We start from the raw sequence: 20,525 nt of genomic DNA on the forward strand, positions 1-20,525 counted from the left end.
TTCTACCAACCCGCATTGGAGCAGCATTGTGGAATAAGCTCTAAACCTTCTTCACAAAAAGAGTGAGGAGGCCTTAGCCCAGCCGTGGGCTAAGGCCTCTACTGTATTTTATTTATTTACTGTATTTAAAGAAGAAGACACGGCATTGTTTAACTAATCACCCGCTAAACAGCGTTTATAAGTAAGGCTGTTAGTACTCAATAAATATTATATAATAAATATTATATTGCACTATATAAACTTTACTTACTTAGATGATATATACAAAAACAAATATGCTATAATGTATATACCAAAATAAATACGTTTGAAAAGAATATACGTAAAGAAAATAAATTGGGTTTTTTAGAAAAAGATTTTACTCTCTGAAATCGGTAAAATTGTAAAGCGTTAACGGTTATTTTTATATACAGGAAACCTTTAAACTAATATGTTTTTAATTTGATAATGGATAAATACTGCGTGTCGAGTAACTTGATTTAAAGTAATCGGGAAGTGAGCGAAAGATAAGTAGGTAAGTAAGCGTTAATGTAAATTGCATTATTATATAACAAAGAAATTATTAAACCGATTTCGATACTCTTAAAATTTAAAAACGGACACCATTGGATATTTTAGTCCCAGTATGCAAACAATATGTGTATCAAAATAAAAAGTATTTCATTTATAATCTATAAAATATATGATATCAATAAAACTATTTTAATATTTGTTTTCTCTATTTTATTATATAAAAATATAAAAAAGATAGATATATCAGTCGGAACTTTTGTATAGAATTGTTTTCAAAATGAAATATGGAAGTGGAGTTATCACCAATCGTATTTTATTTTTAAGTATCGCATCAGACTGTCTGGCAACATGACTGCCGTCTGATATATACTTCTGATATATAATCTTATAATGTCAGTCTTCATATATTTTAAATTACTGACTGTGATCAAAGACATTTCTAGATTTTTTATATACAACGTCATCATCGTTTAAACGGATTTTTTAAAGATATTTATGAGTGACGGAACTAGTATTATTATTAAGGCTTATTAATTTCTACTTTTCTGTCTGACTTCAAAGTTAAATTAATTTTGTTATCTCAAGCGTCCTAGTGCCTTTTCCATTTTATACTGATACTAGCTGCCCGGGTGCCCTCCGAGCGGGTGAAGTAAGAATTTTATATATTCTTTCTGTCGTAGTGGAAACCTTTAGAAAGACACCCTGGCTCTGGCTCACCGGGTTATGTGGGATTCCTACCCATTAACACCATTGCGACGGTCCATCTAAGGATCAGAGAGGCAGCGGGATCTGTCGACCGCTCGTGGCTCGGTGGAGTTCTCCTCAGGGGGATAAACGATTCCAATGTGGGTTACATTCTATATCCAGACCTACTCAAACACAAGTAAAAATCATCAAAATCTATCTTGCCGTTTAGGAAGAGCTCAGGGACTGTTAGTACACACGTACTGAAGAATAATATACATAAAAAATGGCGAAATATGTGTGCAATATTGGTACAGCTCAAATATATTAAGCAAATTAATAAAAAAATGATTACTTGCAGTAGGTATATAATAATTTCACATTATTAAAATTGACTAACTTGCCTACCTATACTTAAAATGTATCGTCTTTAATCAATGAGTGAGCGAATGTAATTTAAAAATAGCTTTTGATACAATCGTGTTGCTATTGTTTTATTTATAGAATCGAGTCTAGCCAATTTAATGTCTATTATATGTTTTGCTTTATAAATAGTAAAAGTTTAACGCAAATATGCTATGGCTAATCGTATAAATATTTGCTTGTCATGTAATGTTTTTATTATATAATTATTTAGATTATAGATGTATGTTATCAGCTTCATTTATTAAACAATTTTCTATTTATTTATTAAGTCTTTATTGCACACAATTTACAAATAGTATGTAAAAGAACAGGTAGATCTTAATATGCAAAGCCGACCTTATTACTTACAGTGATCTCTTCCAGGCAAACTCTATTAAAAAAAAAGAAATAAAAAAATGCTAGAAACAATAATCGGACATAGTATGCACTTCCAATCAAATTAAAATTACAATCTATGCTACCTAATTAAGTTAACCTACTAGTTATTGATATTAATTGATTTAATTTATTTTGCATTGTATTGGCTGTGACTTGCAAGTTCAAATCCGGGCAAGTAGAACTGAATTTGCATGTGCTTAATTTGTGTTAAAATTTCAACTCGTGCTCGGGGAAGGAGAAAAATGTCATGAGGAAAGCGGCATGTGTCGGATAATAATTACCAACCCGCATTAGTACAGCTTGGTGAAATTAGCTACTAGTACAACTTTCTCCTTTGAAATTAAGTAATATTTATAAATAACAGTATAAAAATCGAACGCCATTTATAGCTAAACTTACTAGTTTAGATATATTATTGCAATAGGTACTTTGCAATAATATAGTTAATGGAGTGAACTCTAGTAGATCAGGTTTGCAGAAGCCGTTTGTGGATTAGAAAATACGTTGTTGATATTATTGGGAAATCATTAAAGTAAAAACAGCAATAAATTATATGAATTTTACTGATAAATTATCAATATTTAGTTATTAATCATTTTCAACATAATTCACTTCATTTCATTACATTTACTTGGGAGTCAGCCGGATTTCGCAGACTTTTAGGACCTGCTTGCCTGACGCCCAATCCTTTTTGGAAATACTTTTGCCAGTGGATCGGTTCCACAATATAATCAGTAACACAAACGTTGCGCTCACGTTTTTTTTTTTGTTTTAATATACCGGAAAAGCAATTGACTCCTCTCCACCTGATGGTAAGTGGTAGTGGAGTCCAAACGCGACGACGACTAGTACAGTGGAGAAGAATGTTCTACATTAGCCACCCTCCCCCCCCGCCGTGCCCCAGTTTGTAAAAGGAGGGAAACACGTGTGCTGGTAAATAATTCAATTTTTTAGTGGTGCGACAAAGAAAAGAGTGCCAAATTTCTTCGTGCGCGATGGAATTGATGTCACAGTACGTCAGTGACATTGAGAGCCAGCACGCGTAGACTTGTGAAGGAAAGGGGGAAGCGGGAATGAGGGAGAATAATTCCTCAGATTACTCGCCGTGATACATTCTATAGAAAGCGCTTAGCGCTGCTATCTCTCGACGCAATTGCAAAGACTCGAGGGTGTTAGCGTTTTGGATCGATGGAAGCGTTTAACAAAAAAATCCATAGGCTCTGTTTTTGTCCTTTTGCAATTACATAAGTTCGATCTTAAGCGATTTGACTCCCTGCTATTTAAACGCCCCCGCGGCATTTCTCAGTTTAGAATTAGATAATGGCAGTGAAGTTTATATTGAATTCTAGAACATTCTAATCGTTTGCATTTGAAATATTTTCATACAAAACTAAAATCATTCAGCTTTGTTTGTATAACGTATTGGGAGGATTATAAATGTATGAGGCTAAACAATCTAATTAATATTTAGGATTATTAAAAATACTTTTAATACTCTTAAATATTTGATTTATATTGGAATATAAATATTGCTAAAAGTAATAATGGAAAATTATATACAACGAAGCATTAATATCTACACATCAGAGACATATACAGCATATAATGATATACCTTAACTTTCTTATTTTGACTGTTCATTTTTGCATTGATATCAATTTAACAGTATAACCTTTCAAAAATCACAAACCATATATTTAATCCAATCAATATTTAAGAAAAACTTAATCCGAATTTAAAAATTAAACTTAATCCGAATAAAACAAACGCACAGTAAATGGTCTTAAAATTCAGCAAATAATTATTCAGATAAAAAAACTTTGAACTGGTCATCGAACTAAACTGGATTCGAATATTTCAAATTATTTCATTATAAATTCTATCTGAAACATGTCACTGAAAATGTAAGCTTTATAAATAAAACAAAAAGTACGAGTATATAAACAAAGAGCTTTTTAAGAAAATCCGTAACAAACGTAAGTTTTCATTTTTCGATATTAAGTCAAGTGGGTTTGTTCACCTGCGTGTTTGTATGTTTCCGTTGGGTTCAATGACTCACAATAAAACGGTCCTCTCGTTTATACGGTCGCACGGACTGACGCATTTGGGGCGTCTGGGACACGTCTAAATTTGTTTCCTATCTTATTATTCATTGCACATTTAATTTGTACAATATGACAATGCACATAAGTGCTGCTTATAAAGTACAATGAATTAAAACATTGAACGAAGGATATGTAAGCTCCAAGAACATCTTAAGCTTACTGCTTAAAGAAACAAATTTATTGTTATCTTACGAGCGTAAAATCAATTAACAATTTTGATATTCAATATAGACAGACCTATGTAAATTATAAATATTGATTATCTTGATTTGTTGTTTGCGCTCCAATGCCATGATGACGTAACGATATTATAAACCATTTTGGCCGAATTTGAAAATACAATCAGCGTTTTTGGGAACGACTGGTACAAATCTTTTTGGTTAAACATTATACACAGCTCATTTCATTTAGAGTCGTGGCCACTTTGCAGGTCGCATGGACGTTAAATGTTCGCGTGGATGTTATTGTTAATATCTTGAGAATTACATATTTTATATTGATAAGAACTGCATTTTGATCCAGCTATTACTTTGTTGATATTTTTTAATATCATCGTATTAATTGACGTCTCCTACGATTAGTCTCTCTAAAATGATGATGATGACCATGTAACAGTTTAATTATTTTTAAAGATGTTTGTTAATGTGTCGCGTTTACGAGCAAATATATTTAATCCATGTATTTTAGTGTATTTTACGTGGTATTTAACTACTCTTCTATTTATTTAACTTTTCTATCATTGATATCTAATTTTAAAAAGGCCCTAATTTATGAACTTAATTAACGATTCCGCATATAACCCAGCGAAACGCAGCGTGCCGTTACACAATCAGCTGTAGCCCGTAATATTTCATATAAACGGTTAGGCGCAGCCCAAATGTCAGCATTGACGTCATAGGGGCGGCTCCGGCACTATATATAATCCTTTACTATGAGCAAGGGCTAAGTGACTGATGATGCGTTACAATAGCTAATGCTTACATAAAGGCCGACCTTACGGCTAATTGAGTATTCATATCTAGGTGTATATACTATAGGTGTATATACTCATTTAAATGTACGTAGATAATATTAAAAAGTTATAATAATAATAGATCATAAACATAATATATACAATATTATGGAATTTCTTTGTAAGAATCAACGATCTATTATCCTATAAATAATGCTTCTGGAATAAAATATTACGATATTAATATATTATATAAATACTTAAAGGGTTTGAATAATATTGGTGGAGATCATTATTTTTTGACTTCAACCTCTATTTACGCAACGCAACTTCAAAGATTAACCTACACGTACATATGTATATACGATATCATACGATAACTGACCCTAATTAGAGTATTGATACACTTTATGTCGCAATACGATTAGTATATGCACTTCTATGCGTTCTAAAAAAAATCAGATAAAAATAACCATTGGCAGAGAGACTTTTGACGTCATACAACCCAATCCTTAACTGCAGAGTGGCCCTTCGATGCACGTGCGACCTATTTATAAAGTTATTAACTCTAAACTCGGAGACTGATTGGTACCAGTAGTTTTAATATAATTTAATTTAGATTTCACTTTATAAATAATTTTAACTATTATTTGCATACAAGAACGTTGGCAACGAAAGGATGATCGAAATTCACAAATTAATTAAATTGTCTAATTTATGTTAAAAAAAATAGATATTGTATAAAATATATCTGGAGGTAAATGTTTTATTTATTATATTGTACACCAGTGTTTCTTATAATTTGTAAAATTATAAAGGTATATTTTATATAATCACGTGTATCCAGTAAACAAACATTTGAAAAGCTTTAGACAAAAACAAAATGTGCTTACTTGATTTTGGTTGTAAGCAAACATTTGTGCGCTAGTAACAGATATGTGATTTACTCAGTTTATTTGAACATATGTATATAAGTATATATATATATTTTTAATAATAACCATGATTACTGTAGAAGTGACTAGACCTTTTGTTTTGGAAGAAAATAAAAGAAAATACATTGAACTACAAAATATTCTTATTCCTCTATAATATGAATTTATTTCGTCAATTTTAATCTGATTTTACGTTTAGTTAATTTAATTTCGCAATATTAAAAGAAAATTAAGTATCAATTTAATTGTAAGCTATAAATAAACACGCCTTTAGCAATGAGCTTCCACATTAAATGTACTGTAATATACATATGGGACGATAAAATCTACCTTCAAAACGTGTGCGTATTTTGGAAGCAAGCCACGGTTTTCCTTAATGTACGTTCGAATGATTGTTTGTTTTTGATTGCAGTATATTAACAAATATGTTAATTTCAAAAATTAAATCAAAATCCTTTGGAATAAGGTCTAACTTTGAACACAGCAAGTTTAGTGATCCAAGATCATAGTTGTGTTTAATGATTTTCGCTAACTCGTATCTGTCTTCGCAAATCAAGCGAAATGTTTCAAAGAAACTGGCGTCTGCATAGTGTCTATTCCGTCAATGTAAGAATATTGCGCATTTCAATTAGTCATTGTTTGAGATTTACCTTCGTGGTATGTTTTAATTGAAACAAATGTGTACAAATTCTTCAGTTATTCCACGAATCACGGGTTATATTTCATTCCTGTTTATAACTGTCCAAACATACCTATCTATTAATGAAAATAAAAGCATAATGATTTGTGAGTACAGATAAAACTTAAAAACACTTTGAAGAAAACCAAATTAATTGTATTGGTAAAGTGATAATAAAAATAATTATCAGATAGTTCAGATAGCAAAAAAATATTTCACAATATACATATTTTACAAGTAAACAATATGTGTTGTTGCTATTAATATCAGATTATTTTTTTCCTTAAAACCCCATGTATCGATAAATACGTTTTATCCAATTTATCTATAAATTTTCATTTCATCATCAGTTGGAACAAAACAAATAAATTAATTGTTAAACATAGTTACTTTTATGTTTTCCTACTAATTATATAATTTACTCACGCTTATTTTTCTTGTAAAAAAAATACAGCACTTGAAAGTCATGTCTATGTAAAGCTATAATTTCTATAACAAGAGAGGTTTCCTAAATAAAAGATAGTTTTTTTTTTGTTTTAGAACATGCAAGTCGTATCACGCATTACAAATGTTCTTAAGTCGCAGCTTTAGGGTAATTTAAAAATAGAGAAACCGCATTTAAAATAACGATAAATAATTGCAATTAATGTGTAATGTATTTTACAATTCAATACAAGCTAAAAGTTGTATCACACGCAAAACATTGATATATATTAATATCAATATGTCCATTAGCGTTTTATTTTGCGTGTACTAATAATGCTCATAAAATGACGTAGGTATAATATTTGAATTACGTCAGAAACAAAAGACCGACTCCGCAAAGGCACACTTTTACAGAGTATATACGTGGTAGCGACTATTTTAACTTTACCATCATTTCGGAAAGCAGCCTCAAGTGAGAAGAAAGGGTAAGAAAATCACGTAGGTGCTCTATTAAAATAAGTCATATTTAAAATATGGTTAATATTTACAATTATTGTTCCTGATCAAACCCTATCTTAAATCCGAGCATCTTTATCCAAAAAGTACTTATTTAATGAGTAATAAGTTTCATTGAGTAATTGTGACTTGATAAAGGTTTTATATTTATTTAAATGGTTACTATTGCCAAGAACGTTCTCTCTACAATACGCAATGGTTTTAAACAGAGGTTAAAAGTTTATTTTCATTTCTGTTATTAATAGCATTCTTTGCATTTCTTTTGCTTTTTTTAATAACTAATACCAGTTTACCAAAATGATCTAATGTTAGGTTTACAATAGTTATTATTTAAGACCTTACAATTACGTTATATATACAAGTTAAGGAAGTTGTTGATATTCTTGTAGGTTCACAATTTTTTTTTTAATTAAAAGATTGAAATAAACTTATGAATCTAGTATTCATAATACATTTTACTAATAGGTTAATATTAAAGACCTCAGAAATACATACCCTTGTCCTTAACATAATACAGCTAGATGTCAATTGACCTTCCATTAGTTAATTACGTCTTGAAAACCTTGGTCTTATTATGGAAATAACCCTAATTATATTTGTTATCTAATTAATTATTATTGATTGACTTTCGCAAGTATTTACTCTAATGAATGCGTTACATTGGTAGAAATACAAAAGCATTAATGATTATTTTTTTTCCACACAAGTTTTACAAATAATACTTTATTGATAAAAAAATTAAGTACATATAACAACAATAACACCCTCTGTTTCAGTTCTACTCTTTAAAATTAATATTTTTTTATTTAACAGATAAGTAAGAAAAACCAGTAAAAGTTATGGCAAAGTAATTATATTTTTTTAAAGGTAGTAAATAATTTACTCTTCATTTATTTAAGGCAAATAAATAAATACATTACAAGCAAATGAATCACCTGAAAACTGTCGCCCTCGACCTTAATATTATAACACCTATACCACCTATACATAACGAAATTAAAAAGACGTCAATAATTTGTCGTCGTATGATATTGCTATTCACAACGTACGCACTCGACTCGATATTTCTTGATTCTTAACTCAACGTAATAGGTATTACTTTTCCCTGACACAATTTCCAAAGAATGTCACAATTGCGTCTCAACTCGTATCAGTCTATGACATTGGCGGTAAGAAAACATCCCACGCTTGTTACGTATTTAGCGTCATCGTATATACTATTTCAGAGGGTTACATTTTTGTTATAAATTGCATAATATATCAAACCGATTGACCATGGCTTAAATTAAAATAATATAAAATCACTGATTTATGTTTTTTTATTGTTTACTTAATAATGATACACAAATAATATCAACAAATATTCGAACTATTTATGAAACAAAATCTTTAAAATATGCATTACTTACTAAGAAAAATAATAACTAGTGTTAGTTTATTTTGATGCACTTTTAAACCCAATCTCAAACTAAGTTAAATGTAGAATTATTAGAATTATTCTAGAATCTAGATCATAGTCATCCATAGAAGTATCTTACACATTATTAGCCTCAGACATGAAAAACATCAAGTGCTTGCGTAATTCATATCCTTCACAAAATATTAGTTACAGATTACTTTACAATCGTGTCTTTTCACTGAGGTGACGTTTTATTTTGTACGGAAATAGCATTCATTTGTTTCTGAAGCAACGCGCTCATCAATACAGCATTTTCATGGTTAATCCGTTAATAATGCAATTTGTTCCTCTTCGGTTATTATTAATAGCGTCATATACTGTTTTATATCTGAAATATGCAATATTAATATTCTACTTAATGTTTGTTATAATAAATTACATTAAATAAACAATTTATAATTAAAAAAATAATAATTTATAATTTATTTAATGTTCCATAACAGCCAAAGATATATTACCAATTAACATCTTTTTTCTCTATAAAAACAGAAACAAGATTAAAATGCGTCCATTAGTATTAGGTTTATAGCGCAAATTAATATATTCAATTACACTACAAAAAACGTAATATGACGCCATTAATATTACGTCTAGTAAACTTACAATACTACAAACAATCGCTATTCATTACGGGTTTTCTTCCTGTTCAGCTAAGATGACCTTGATTGTCAGATACGTTGACTGAATATCAAATATGTGCGTATTTGATTGTATTTTTTCTCTAATTGTATGTATCTGTAAAACGAATGCTTTTTTTTTCAACGACTATAAAATCTGTATGTTTTCGTTCGCGGCCGAGTGTGCCTTTGTTTATTCGGAAACTCTGAAATGTTTTGCGAAATATTCTAACCACATTCTTTTCTCTAACATCACATGGATTTTAAACTAAATACGTTTATTTTTAATATTATTCTTGCTGGTATATATTCCCGATATAAGTTAATGGTAATTGGTAAATAAAATACTTTTCGCTTCGAAGTAAAGTTATAGAATAAACGAATGGAAGATTCTAATTGCAAGTTTAACTTTCTTTTAATTTATGGTCGGTTTTATGGACTATCTATTGAAATAATAAGAACAACGTAAAATGTTATTCATATGCCAATTCCAAGATCAAACATTTCTCGAAAAATTAATTACCTATATTAATGATTGCTAATTGCTTTTATCAACAAGAAACACCTAAGAGTTGATAGTTATCACAGCTTCACGTTTTAAATAGATACATAAATATGTATTATAAAATTAACATTCGCGAAAGCATGTCTGGACGTACGTGCTGCTCATGCTCAGACCATCAGTTCTTTTTTCGTCTTGTACAAATTATGAAGATGACTTTAATTGTTAAAGTGTGTCTGTTCTAAATATTTCTTGAGATAATACTTTTCGTTTAATACAAAACATCTTATTTCATGCATTTTTATGTAAATGTATAATATATATTAAAGTTTAATGGTTTACTGTAGTTTTATTTATTTTTTACAGAAACCTTACATATAACTTATTGCACCACGAACTTTTGTATGCCTAAAACGTTAGATATTTTTATTATTTTGATTATATTAAATTATATTTTCGTCATATAAAATAATTATTTAATAAAGGTTCCATATTTGGAAAATAAAAATCATAATTGAAAACTATATCGATCTAAATCTATAAATATAACTTGCATTTATGCAAGTTATATTTGTAATAAAACAAAAAGTTTGTCAAATTATAGGAGCTTGGATATTTTATTTCAATATACAAGTTTCAAACAACGAATGATACATATAAATATACACTCTACTTTATTGACTCTGTTGACAGATTTTGATAAAAATGGCTAAGTGTATCTTGAGATACAATATGAGTTAGAGCTAATGTAGCCAAAATTGAAACTCGAACCAATTCATGAAATGTTTTTTTGAGCACTTATAAAAAATAACAATAAAAATAATATCCTGGGACATTTTGTCACACACGGCCATCTGATCCCAAATTAAGCTTGTACAGAGCTTGTACTATGGAAACCAGACAACTGAAATACTATATATACAATTTTTCTTTTGTAAATACATACTTATATAGATAATTACACCCAGACTCAGAACAAACAGACATGTTCATGCACACAAATATCTGTCCTGGGTGGGAATCGAACCCACAACCTTCGGCGTGAAAGACAAGCGTCCACCAATCACGCCAACCTGTCTGTTTGTTAAATAATAATAAGAGAAACTGTTGTACAGAAAACAAAAGCAATTATGTTTTTTAGCAATTCAATTGGCTGTGGCATCAAAACAGGAAAACAAATTGCGTCGTAGCAAAAACAAAAATAACCTGTAAACAAAACATTTTACAGGCGACCTGAAGTAGTGGAAACCAGTCTAGTTTTTAATACATTTAACATAAAGCTTAAAATACGAAAACATTTAAAAATACTAGCATTTATGTACGTATCTCATTCGCAGAATTAATTGCGGCCATCAATTAATCGCAGGAACTATTAAATTAGGGACATTAAACGCTGAGTTTTATGCCATTGTTACATTTTTTCAGTTCCTTTTGGTCTAGTGACTTAATGTAAGGCCGCTGACCCGGAGGTTCTGGGTTCAATTCCCAGGTCGGGCCAATAAAAAGTTATTGGGTTTTCTGTCAGAAAATTCTCAGTTGCAGCCCGAAGTCTGGAAGTTGGAAGTGTGTACACTTACGTGCCTCGGAAAGCACGTAAAGCCGTTGGTCCTGTGCTTGAACTCTTTCCAGTAGTGTCGGATTGCCGTCCCTTCGGATTATGAGAGTTAGGGAATAGAGAGTGCACCTGTGTTTGCGCACACACTTGTGCACTATAATGTTATTTAAATATTTGCGTTATTGGCTAATCTATAAAAATCGGTCTGGAGGACATTATTATTATTATTATAATTAAGTCGAAATATGTACGAAAGAAAACGAATAGTTTTCGAGTCAAGACCTTTCTTAAAAGCTTTATACCTCTTTTTATCTGCTTGTTAGTCGTCCTATCGGTAACTGAAACTCAATATCAGCTGGTGATATTCAAAAACGTGTTTTAACATATGTAACATTCATTCGAATAACAATTAGCTTTACCTGCTATCTTTTTTATACATTATTGCCCACGAACAATACTTTTGTATAATAAAAGAAAGGTTTAACGCCTATTAGGCATTCGCTGTTAGTCAATCTTAAGATGACGCCATATGTAATTAAATTACATTAACAAATATTACAATATTTCCACCAACACGCATTACAATGGTTGAACAAAATCGAAACCTTCTTCTTAAAAAAAGGAGAGGAGTAGTACATACCCTATATAGATAACAAATACAGAAATATTCTTCTTGGTACGAACCGAAATCGTATTTATTGTGCCTTTATATAGGCATAAAATCATATGAAGTTTTATCATCGAAATTAGTTTCTTTTTATGGTTAAAACCCAAAATTCAGACTATCTGCGCATGATGTATTAGCATCCGTGTTCGCATTCACAAATGCATTTTCTACTTCCTCAATCTCAAAATCTAATCGGCCCTAATAGCAGGACTAACGCCCTGATGGTTAAGGAATTTCTTGGCAGACTCAATACGAACTCAATTATATTTTATATACCGACCTAGGATTTGCATCCAATACCTCGCATTTTGCAGTTTTATAATATGTGTATATATATGATGTTTTCATGTATTTATTTTGTGTTTGTTTTATGGGTAAGATAGCGTTGTCATATATGAGTTGAATTATTATTTACAAGTATATTTTATTTTATGTCAATAGCATTGTCGGCTTAGTAGAATATCCAGTAATTTGTTACATATATATTTGTCCATACTGAATTTTTGGCTCGGTGATGACTATTCATTATAAAACGTCGTACAAAATGTGTCTGATACTATACAATGTGCTAAAAAACTTCTTAAATCTACAGTTAAATGATTGTGTCTTAGCTTTGTGATAATTATTCGATCATGGTGACTTGAGCATTATCGCACGGCCTCCTAATACAAGCATAAAATTAAAATGAAGGTAATATTAATAATATATGTTCACAGAGTTACAAAATATACGTATGTATGATTTATTACGTTTGTTAAGTAAACATCCTGAAATATCAAATCATTCAGCTTCATGTTTGTGCCTTTACAGTTTATACTCAAAGGATTTGTTTGGGTTGAAGGAACTAAACACATGAATCCTTTGTTTATACTACAATCACTTTTTTTCTTTGTGTCCAGAATACAGAACTTATTGGACCCTAGCCAAGAACTTACATTTGATAACGATACACTTTTATCGTTGGTAATATTATCCATGTATATATAAAGACACGTGGACGGTTATTACTGATGTAAAGTATGATTATGAATGTATGTGACCGATAAGCTCTTAAGCAAGTGGACAGGAAGCAATCTTCATATATATATATAATAATTGCATAAAAATATGGTTTAAAAGCTTCTGTGCGATACGAACAAAGAGTATAAAAAACCTGAAGCTTAAAAAGTTTCTAACAGTTGGTAGTTATCCCCACACAATTAAAAGTTCATCAGCTTATTTAAGTTGACTACTAAATACAAAGTAAATTTAAGGAACTAAAATAACCAGAAGCACTCATAATGCCAAATAAAATAATAACATATATTTTATTGCAACAAATTAGCGAGACCAATAGACAGTTAAACTAATTTCTGGTTCAATGCCAAGTGCAACGCAAATATGAACTAACGGTTTATTCTTATCAAACGAATTATTCGAAGTTTCGAGAGAGGGATAATATATAATATTACACACATAATTAAACGGATATTATTATCATATAAACGGTGAAGGAAAACATCGTGAGGAAACTTGCATGTGTCTAATTTCATTGAAATTCTGCCACATGTGTATTCTACCAACCCGCATTGGAGCAGCGTGTTGGAATAAGCTCCAAACCTTCTCCTCAAAAGGAAGAGGAGGCCTTAGCCCAGCAGTGGGACATTAACAGGCTGTTACTGTTATTATCATATTTTTAAATTTGTTACATAATATTTACGTTTTTAGATATATTTGTGTATATCTAAAAACACAATAAATATATTGATTAGTGATTACTAACACGTAACGTGATGTAGATAAGGAAAAAATAATATTTTTCGTTGAAAGGCGTAGTTCCCAAATATTATTTTTGTAGTGTCATAAATTTTCTGTCTGATGTGTTATATGACATAATATGGTGCATGTTGACCTCGAATAAGCGTATGACCGAGTGACCTATGATGCTGTTTAGTGTGTCCCGAAAATTAAAGGTGTACCCAGGGGATTACCTATGTATAGCTATCCGTGTAGCAATCCGTACAGGCAATGTAAGTACTGGACAAGTTCTAGATAACTCCACTGCGAGTTGCTAGATAAAGTGTTCTAGTATACTTCCAATATATAATATACGTTTGTACTGCTACCGCCAAAAAAAAAAGAGTTAAAACAATGGCAATTCGTTTGTTCGTGTCCGGATTTTACGTGTGCATACATTTAAAATCTTAAAAATCTGCGCTGAGTTGCCACAATTAAAAGTCATTCCACTCGAGTCGAGGATGTTTGAAGAGCGTACTCTCCTGTGTGTGCCTCGGAAAACATGTAAAGCCATTGGTCCCGTGCCTGAACTCTTTCCGGTCGTGTCGGATTTGCCGTCTTCTAGGATTATGCGAGTGAGGGAAAAGAGAGTGCACCTGTGTTTTCGCATACACATGTGCGATAATATGTCCTGCTCAGTTGGCTAGTCTTCCTTATAATGGCCGCCATGGCCGAAATCGTACTTGCCTTTAGTTCGAGGCAAATTAATTCACAAATAATGGCATTATTAAGCATTAACTATTCTTTCCGTTTCCAACTACAGCAACTGAGTTTGTTGTTTTTTGTTTTTGTAACACACACTTAACACCGGATAAAAGCAACACAAAGGCTTTTACCTATATATTTATAATTTTATATTTAAATATAAACATATTCAACCATATACAAAAAATATAGGTATTTAACAAAAAGTTTTATAAGAAAATGTACGTACTACAGCTGTGTATTTTAGTTTGTTACTTGAAGGACTATCATTCCGAGGTCACCGTCACCAATTACCCTTATGAACCTTAATTGAAACGCATGCTAGTAATAATAAGCCGTGTCATGCAATAATGCTAATCATAAAGTAACGTAACAGGCAGACGATGTTATTCAATGTTTTTGCGTACCACTAAACTTAGAAGTCGTTTGTATTCACAGGCCAACTATTTTTAATTTGCAAAACTTGCTACCGCGTTCTTTTAATATCAACGATTCGTTTGAGTACACATAAATTTATCAATTTTGAAAATTTAAAGCGTGCTTTAATTTAGTTTTTTATTTTTCTTTTAATCCACAATAATTATTATCTTTAACCAAATAACGACACCTCTTAAACATCGTACAATTTATGTGTATAATACACATAAATTGCTTTATAATAAGAAATAGAATTAATGATTTAATATTTTACTTTTAGCAAAATAAATTTTAAGCCAAGCCAAGCTATTTTCCGTCCTGTTTAGTTAGCTCTTCATGTTAATTATCCTGATAATTACACTTTAATGAGAAACAAAATCAGGAACGTCACACTAAATTAATTTAGTGATTTTAAACAATCACGATATATACCTTGCATTGTCATCAGCGATTAGGTATACTAGGTCTAAGTCTACATAACGTGTGAAGTTAAATTAAAGCAGCTTTAAAAAAATTATTCATGGATTAAACCTCCAAATATAGGATAGCTGTTACATTATAGGATATATGTTACGTTTCTGTTTAACATCTTATATTTAAGACATAAAAAACCATCATTTTAAGGAAATAATTTTAGTTATTTTCGCATTGTTGTAGTGAATTAGTTGCGGATTATTTTAACGTTTGAAGGAAGTCCCATAACTGTGGCCCAAATAATATATTACGTAAAGAAAAATGTATATTTATTTTATAAATATGAAACAGGAAATTAAATTCAAATGATAAAATGATTGGCACGTTTAAAAATACAATCGCGGAAGATGTTTTTGTGTCCATTCTGTTTCTGTTCAATGTCATCGCTTATTTAATTCTAAGCTTAATTTTGAACCTGGTGCCAAACAATCGTCTACATAATGGCTTTTGTTTTCATTGTTACATGAAAAATATTTCAGATTTTTATTTAGCATTAAAAAAGTAATGAAACATTTTAGTCTACACGATAAGATCCAACAAGAAATACACATCACTAGCTTACATTACGCTAGCTTATGTCTATATACTCCCTAAATTATAGAAAACCACAGCACCCATCTTATACAATTAAGTAACACCTAAAAATTAACTGTGACTGAATTTCATTATTTTTTATTTATATATTCTATAAGTTACAATGGACAATACAATTAAAAACTACATTAGATAATTCGTTTTTAAATAGAATTCGAAATTAGTTCAAATTCTTTACATAACAATTTTCAATCTGTACCATATTCGTTTGATTGACAGGTTATCTAACGGTTTCGTGTTATGCAAACAACCTCCAAAATAGTCCAAATAAAATGGTCACGTCTCGTACCAATTTCAATACTACAAATAAATTGCGACGAAATTGCGGCCAAAGATCGATGCTCCCATATGAGAGTTCGTTGTTGTATAAAAGAAAATTATTTACTCGTGTTAATTGAAAACATTTGTCGACATTGCTAATCTTAAGGTAGTGACGCCTACAGATAAAAGTAAAACTTTGATAAATATTTCATAAATTAACCATTATATTCATTATCTAGAAAAGTATGCGTAATTTTTAAGTTTAAAATATCTGTTTATTATTCTGCCTGTGCAGTGTGCCCACATCAATCCTATTCTAAAAAATAACTGAAAAAAATTAAGTAGATATATCGTGATTTAAGAAGACTGGTTAATATAATACATACATTTTTTAAAAATATTTTATTAATAGTTTGATTTTTTTGTCAATTTTTATATATTATTTTCTGACCAGAGATTTTAATCGGTATCGAGTTAAATATAGAAAATATAAACATATATTATTATCACCGCTTATATTATATTATTATTATTATCATAAGTGTACACGCCACGAACGGCATGACATGACAGAATATAGAATTTAAGGGAAATTAGACTCATGCAGGTTTCTCACGATGTTTTTCTTCTCCGCTGAACACGAGATGAATTATTATATATTTCTTATCGTTATAATAATATAGGACAACAAAGTATCTTATAGTATACGCGCCAGGCAAACGTCATGAGAGGGGGCGGTGGAGGCATGTCGTCATAAGAGAGCGTTATGCAGTTTTCCGTCACAGCATATGAGTCTGTCTAATCCCGAAGATGCACCTATAGATGTTACATAAAAAAACATAAAATACTTACATATTTAAAATTTACGCGAAGTAAGGAGCTAATCATTGTTTATTTTTTGAAAAGCTTATCAAATAATTCTTTGAAAACAAGATAACTCAAACTTTGTTTATATACGATCATAACAACTTAGTAAATTATGACATCAGTTAAATACAATAATAGTTGCTTATTAACGAAAATATCAAAACATCGATATGTAATAAATTTATCCATCATATTTGATTTATCTTTTATCTTATGAGTAATGTAACGGAAAGATAATGAGTGCTAGTATTATAATAAAGATATAATGATAATGCTTATCTTTTAATGGGGACATGTCATGTCTTGAATAATTTCTAAAATTATTGTATTACTATAACTCCCTGAAGTAGTAAAGTAGGATACGTCACATGGTGGTTTCATACTCAAAAGAAAATATTTTAAGAATAATAAGATAAAAATTATTTTTAGAAATTAAAAGCAAATTAACAACTTGGGTTCATCTCTTATTATACCGTCTAACAAACGAATACGTAATATCTTATATAATTCGAATTAATTTAACATTCAAATTTAATTTAATGTACCAGTATAAATGATATAATGTATGCATTTTTATCTCAGACTGCTTTCTGGATTATTTTTTTTCATTTTTTATCAATCGGCAGCTCCGCTACTGAAGAACTCTCGTCGATCGCTAGTAAGATACACTTATTATATTAACCATCACCGTAAACAGTGATTCACCACAATACATAATTATGAAATGAAATGAATTCCACTTACCAACATGTGACAGTCCGGTGAGATCAGATTCTGTAATAAAAAAAAATGGTGAAAATAATGGTAATGATTGCGTGCCCACAATTAAAAACAACAGCATTAATAATGAAGCATGGTATTTTTTTAAATTCGAAAAATTATTGTGGAATGTGAAACAACATTACAATGCCAGTTTAAGTGAAATTATTAATTTTTTTAAAGCTAATTCCTAAATTAATTTGGTATTGATTTAAAAATGTAATTTATTTTAAATCCTTATATATTATAGTATACTTTATTTATTGTGAAAAAAATAAGACAAACAATAGTATGCATAAAGAACAAAAAAAAAACATATAAAGATGCTTTTTTTGTCTTGTATTTCTATCTCCATAGACGTGTTGTCTGTGCCTGTGTTATGTCTTATAATATAGTAGGATAAAAAATTGTAGAATGGTATTCATTTGCAATCGTAGACAGAGAAACTAATTTGCAATTAAATGTTGGTTTGCATTTGACGTCGTACAATCCAGACGACTTCTTCATTGACTCAGAATGTATGCCAGATGACTTACTTGTCAAAACTTAAGTAATTACATATAAATTTATATAAATATAAAAATGAATATTTATAAAGTCATAAATTACTTGCCGATAACTGTATGAACAGGAATACACATTAAAGTTCGAAAAAGGCAAGCAACTATTTACAAAAATGTATCATTTCAGTCTAATAATGAGAAAACCAGAATGCTGTTTCAAATAATGAGTTAAACACCACATGTGACATGATGCAATAACAATAACTAGTGAGCGCCCAGTGGTCGAAAATCGACCATAATTTATTTAAATTTAATTAAAGTTTGAATGTTAGGTATTCTATTGTCAAATCTATACATATAAATAAAGTTGAAGTGTCTGTCTGTGATTTTAAACTAACTGCCTCTTTTAAAGTTAATAAGTTTTTTTTTGTGTGTCTTCTTTTTTTTCACGCTGGAAAACAACGGATTCATGGCGGGGTTCCCCAGGCGCGTAACTTAGCGTTGAAGTCGCGTGTCGCGCAATCGAAATGAAGATGTTATGTCCTTTGTGCCTGTAGTTACACTGGCTTACTCATCTTTTAAACCAAAATGCAACCATACTGAGCATAAGCATTGCTGTTTTGCTGTAAAATATCTGATAAGTGGGTGGTACCTACCCAGGGCTTGCACAAAGCCCTACCACCGTTTACAGAGGTGCTTCAATTATTAATTATAAATAAAGTTTTCAGTGAGTTGAATAGTTTTGCTTAACCTAAGTTTGATAGAATAAAATAAAAAAATATATTGGTACACTTGCTCATTTACAGTATTAACTATAACCGGCGGCGTGGATAGATGCTGGGGTATTTATTTAAGCAACAATTATATAATAAAATATTTTTTTCTTCAATTCATTTAAGTTACTATAAAATATATTAAGTGTAACTACAGGAATTCACAGTTAGTTCACTGATGATTATTAAAAGAGTAATCATCAATCTAAAAATAAAAAAAAGCCTTTAACCTTACTTTTTTTCTTACCAGAATGACATTTCATGGTTCTTACTTTAAAATCACAAACTTCCTAAAAATCATTTATCCAGGGGTAAAGGCTATTACTAAATAAAATCACAGACTTTGCTAAGGCTACTTAATTTAATATCCTATCTTTTTCAAACAAATAATGTAACATTTAAATTTAAAAATCTACATACATACATACAAAAACTGATGTTTTATTGAAACAAAAAAAAAAGACAATTTAAAACAAATGTTGTCCATTGAATTGGACATACATTTTAATAAGCTGCTTAAGGACTTATATAATATAGAAAAAAATATATAACTACAATAACAGTTTTGATTAAAGTTTAAAAAGTATTCATTTATTTATTTTTTATATTCGCCGGGAGGGCAAATGACTACTCCACCTGATATATATATAAATATATATATATATATATATATATTTGACCATTCTGGTAGGTTTTGTGTTAAGAGAAACTTACAATGTTATGACACTTTTAGCATATTAATATAAAATAATACATACATCAGCCTAGTTTCTACCAATAACAACTAAACAATTACTAAAATTAACAAAAAACCATAAAATAAAATCACATTGCCAGAAACAAAGATAAAAGTTGACTTGTCTTCCTTGCCATCCATAATGTTTGACAATATTGTCATCCCTTATTGTGATCATGTTAAAAACCTGGTATTTTCTTTGATAATACTCTTAACTGGACTCGCCATATGAATGAAATCAGCAAG

The 20,525-nt window shown here is 30.1% G+C and overlaps 1 protein-coding gene across 3 annotated transcripts in view; it reads right to left on the reverse strand.

Moving 5' to 3' along the window:
- Positions 1-20,525, reverse strand: part of LOC126769039 (uncharacterized) — a 166,283-nt gene that overhangs the window by 43,202 nt on the left and 102,556 nt on the right. For 2 of the 3 annotated variants that reach the window (XM_050487580.1, XM_050487582.1), the window contains one exon: positions 18,253-18,282. The exons of the other annotated variant lie outside the window; for it this stretch is intronic. In XM_050487580.1, the coding sequence (XP_050343537.1) occupies positions 18,253-18,282 (30 nt within the window). The remainder of the gene's footprint in view (positions 1-18,252; positions 18,283-20,525) is intronic. 3 annotated transcript variants of the gene reach the window in all.

This window comes from Nymphalis io, chromosome 6, assembly GCF_905147045.1.
Source record: "Nymphalis io chromosome 6, ilAglIoxx1.1, whole genome shotgun sequence".
Lineage (NCBI taxonomy): Eukaryota > Metazoa > Arthropoda > Insecta > Lepidoptera > Nymphalidae > Nymphalis > Nymphalis io.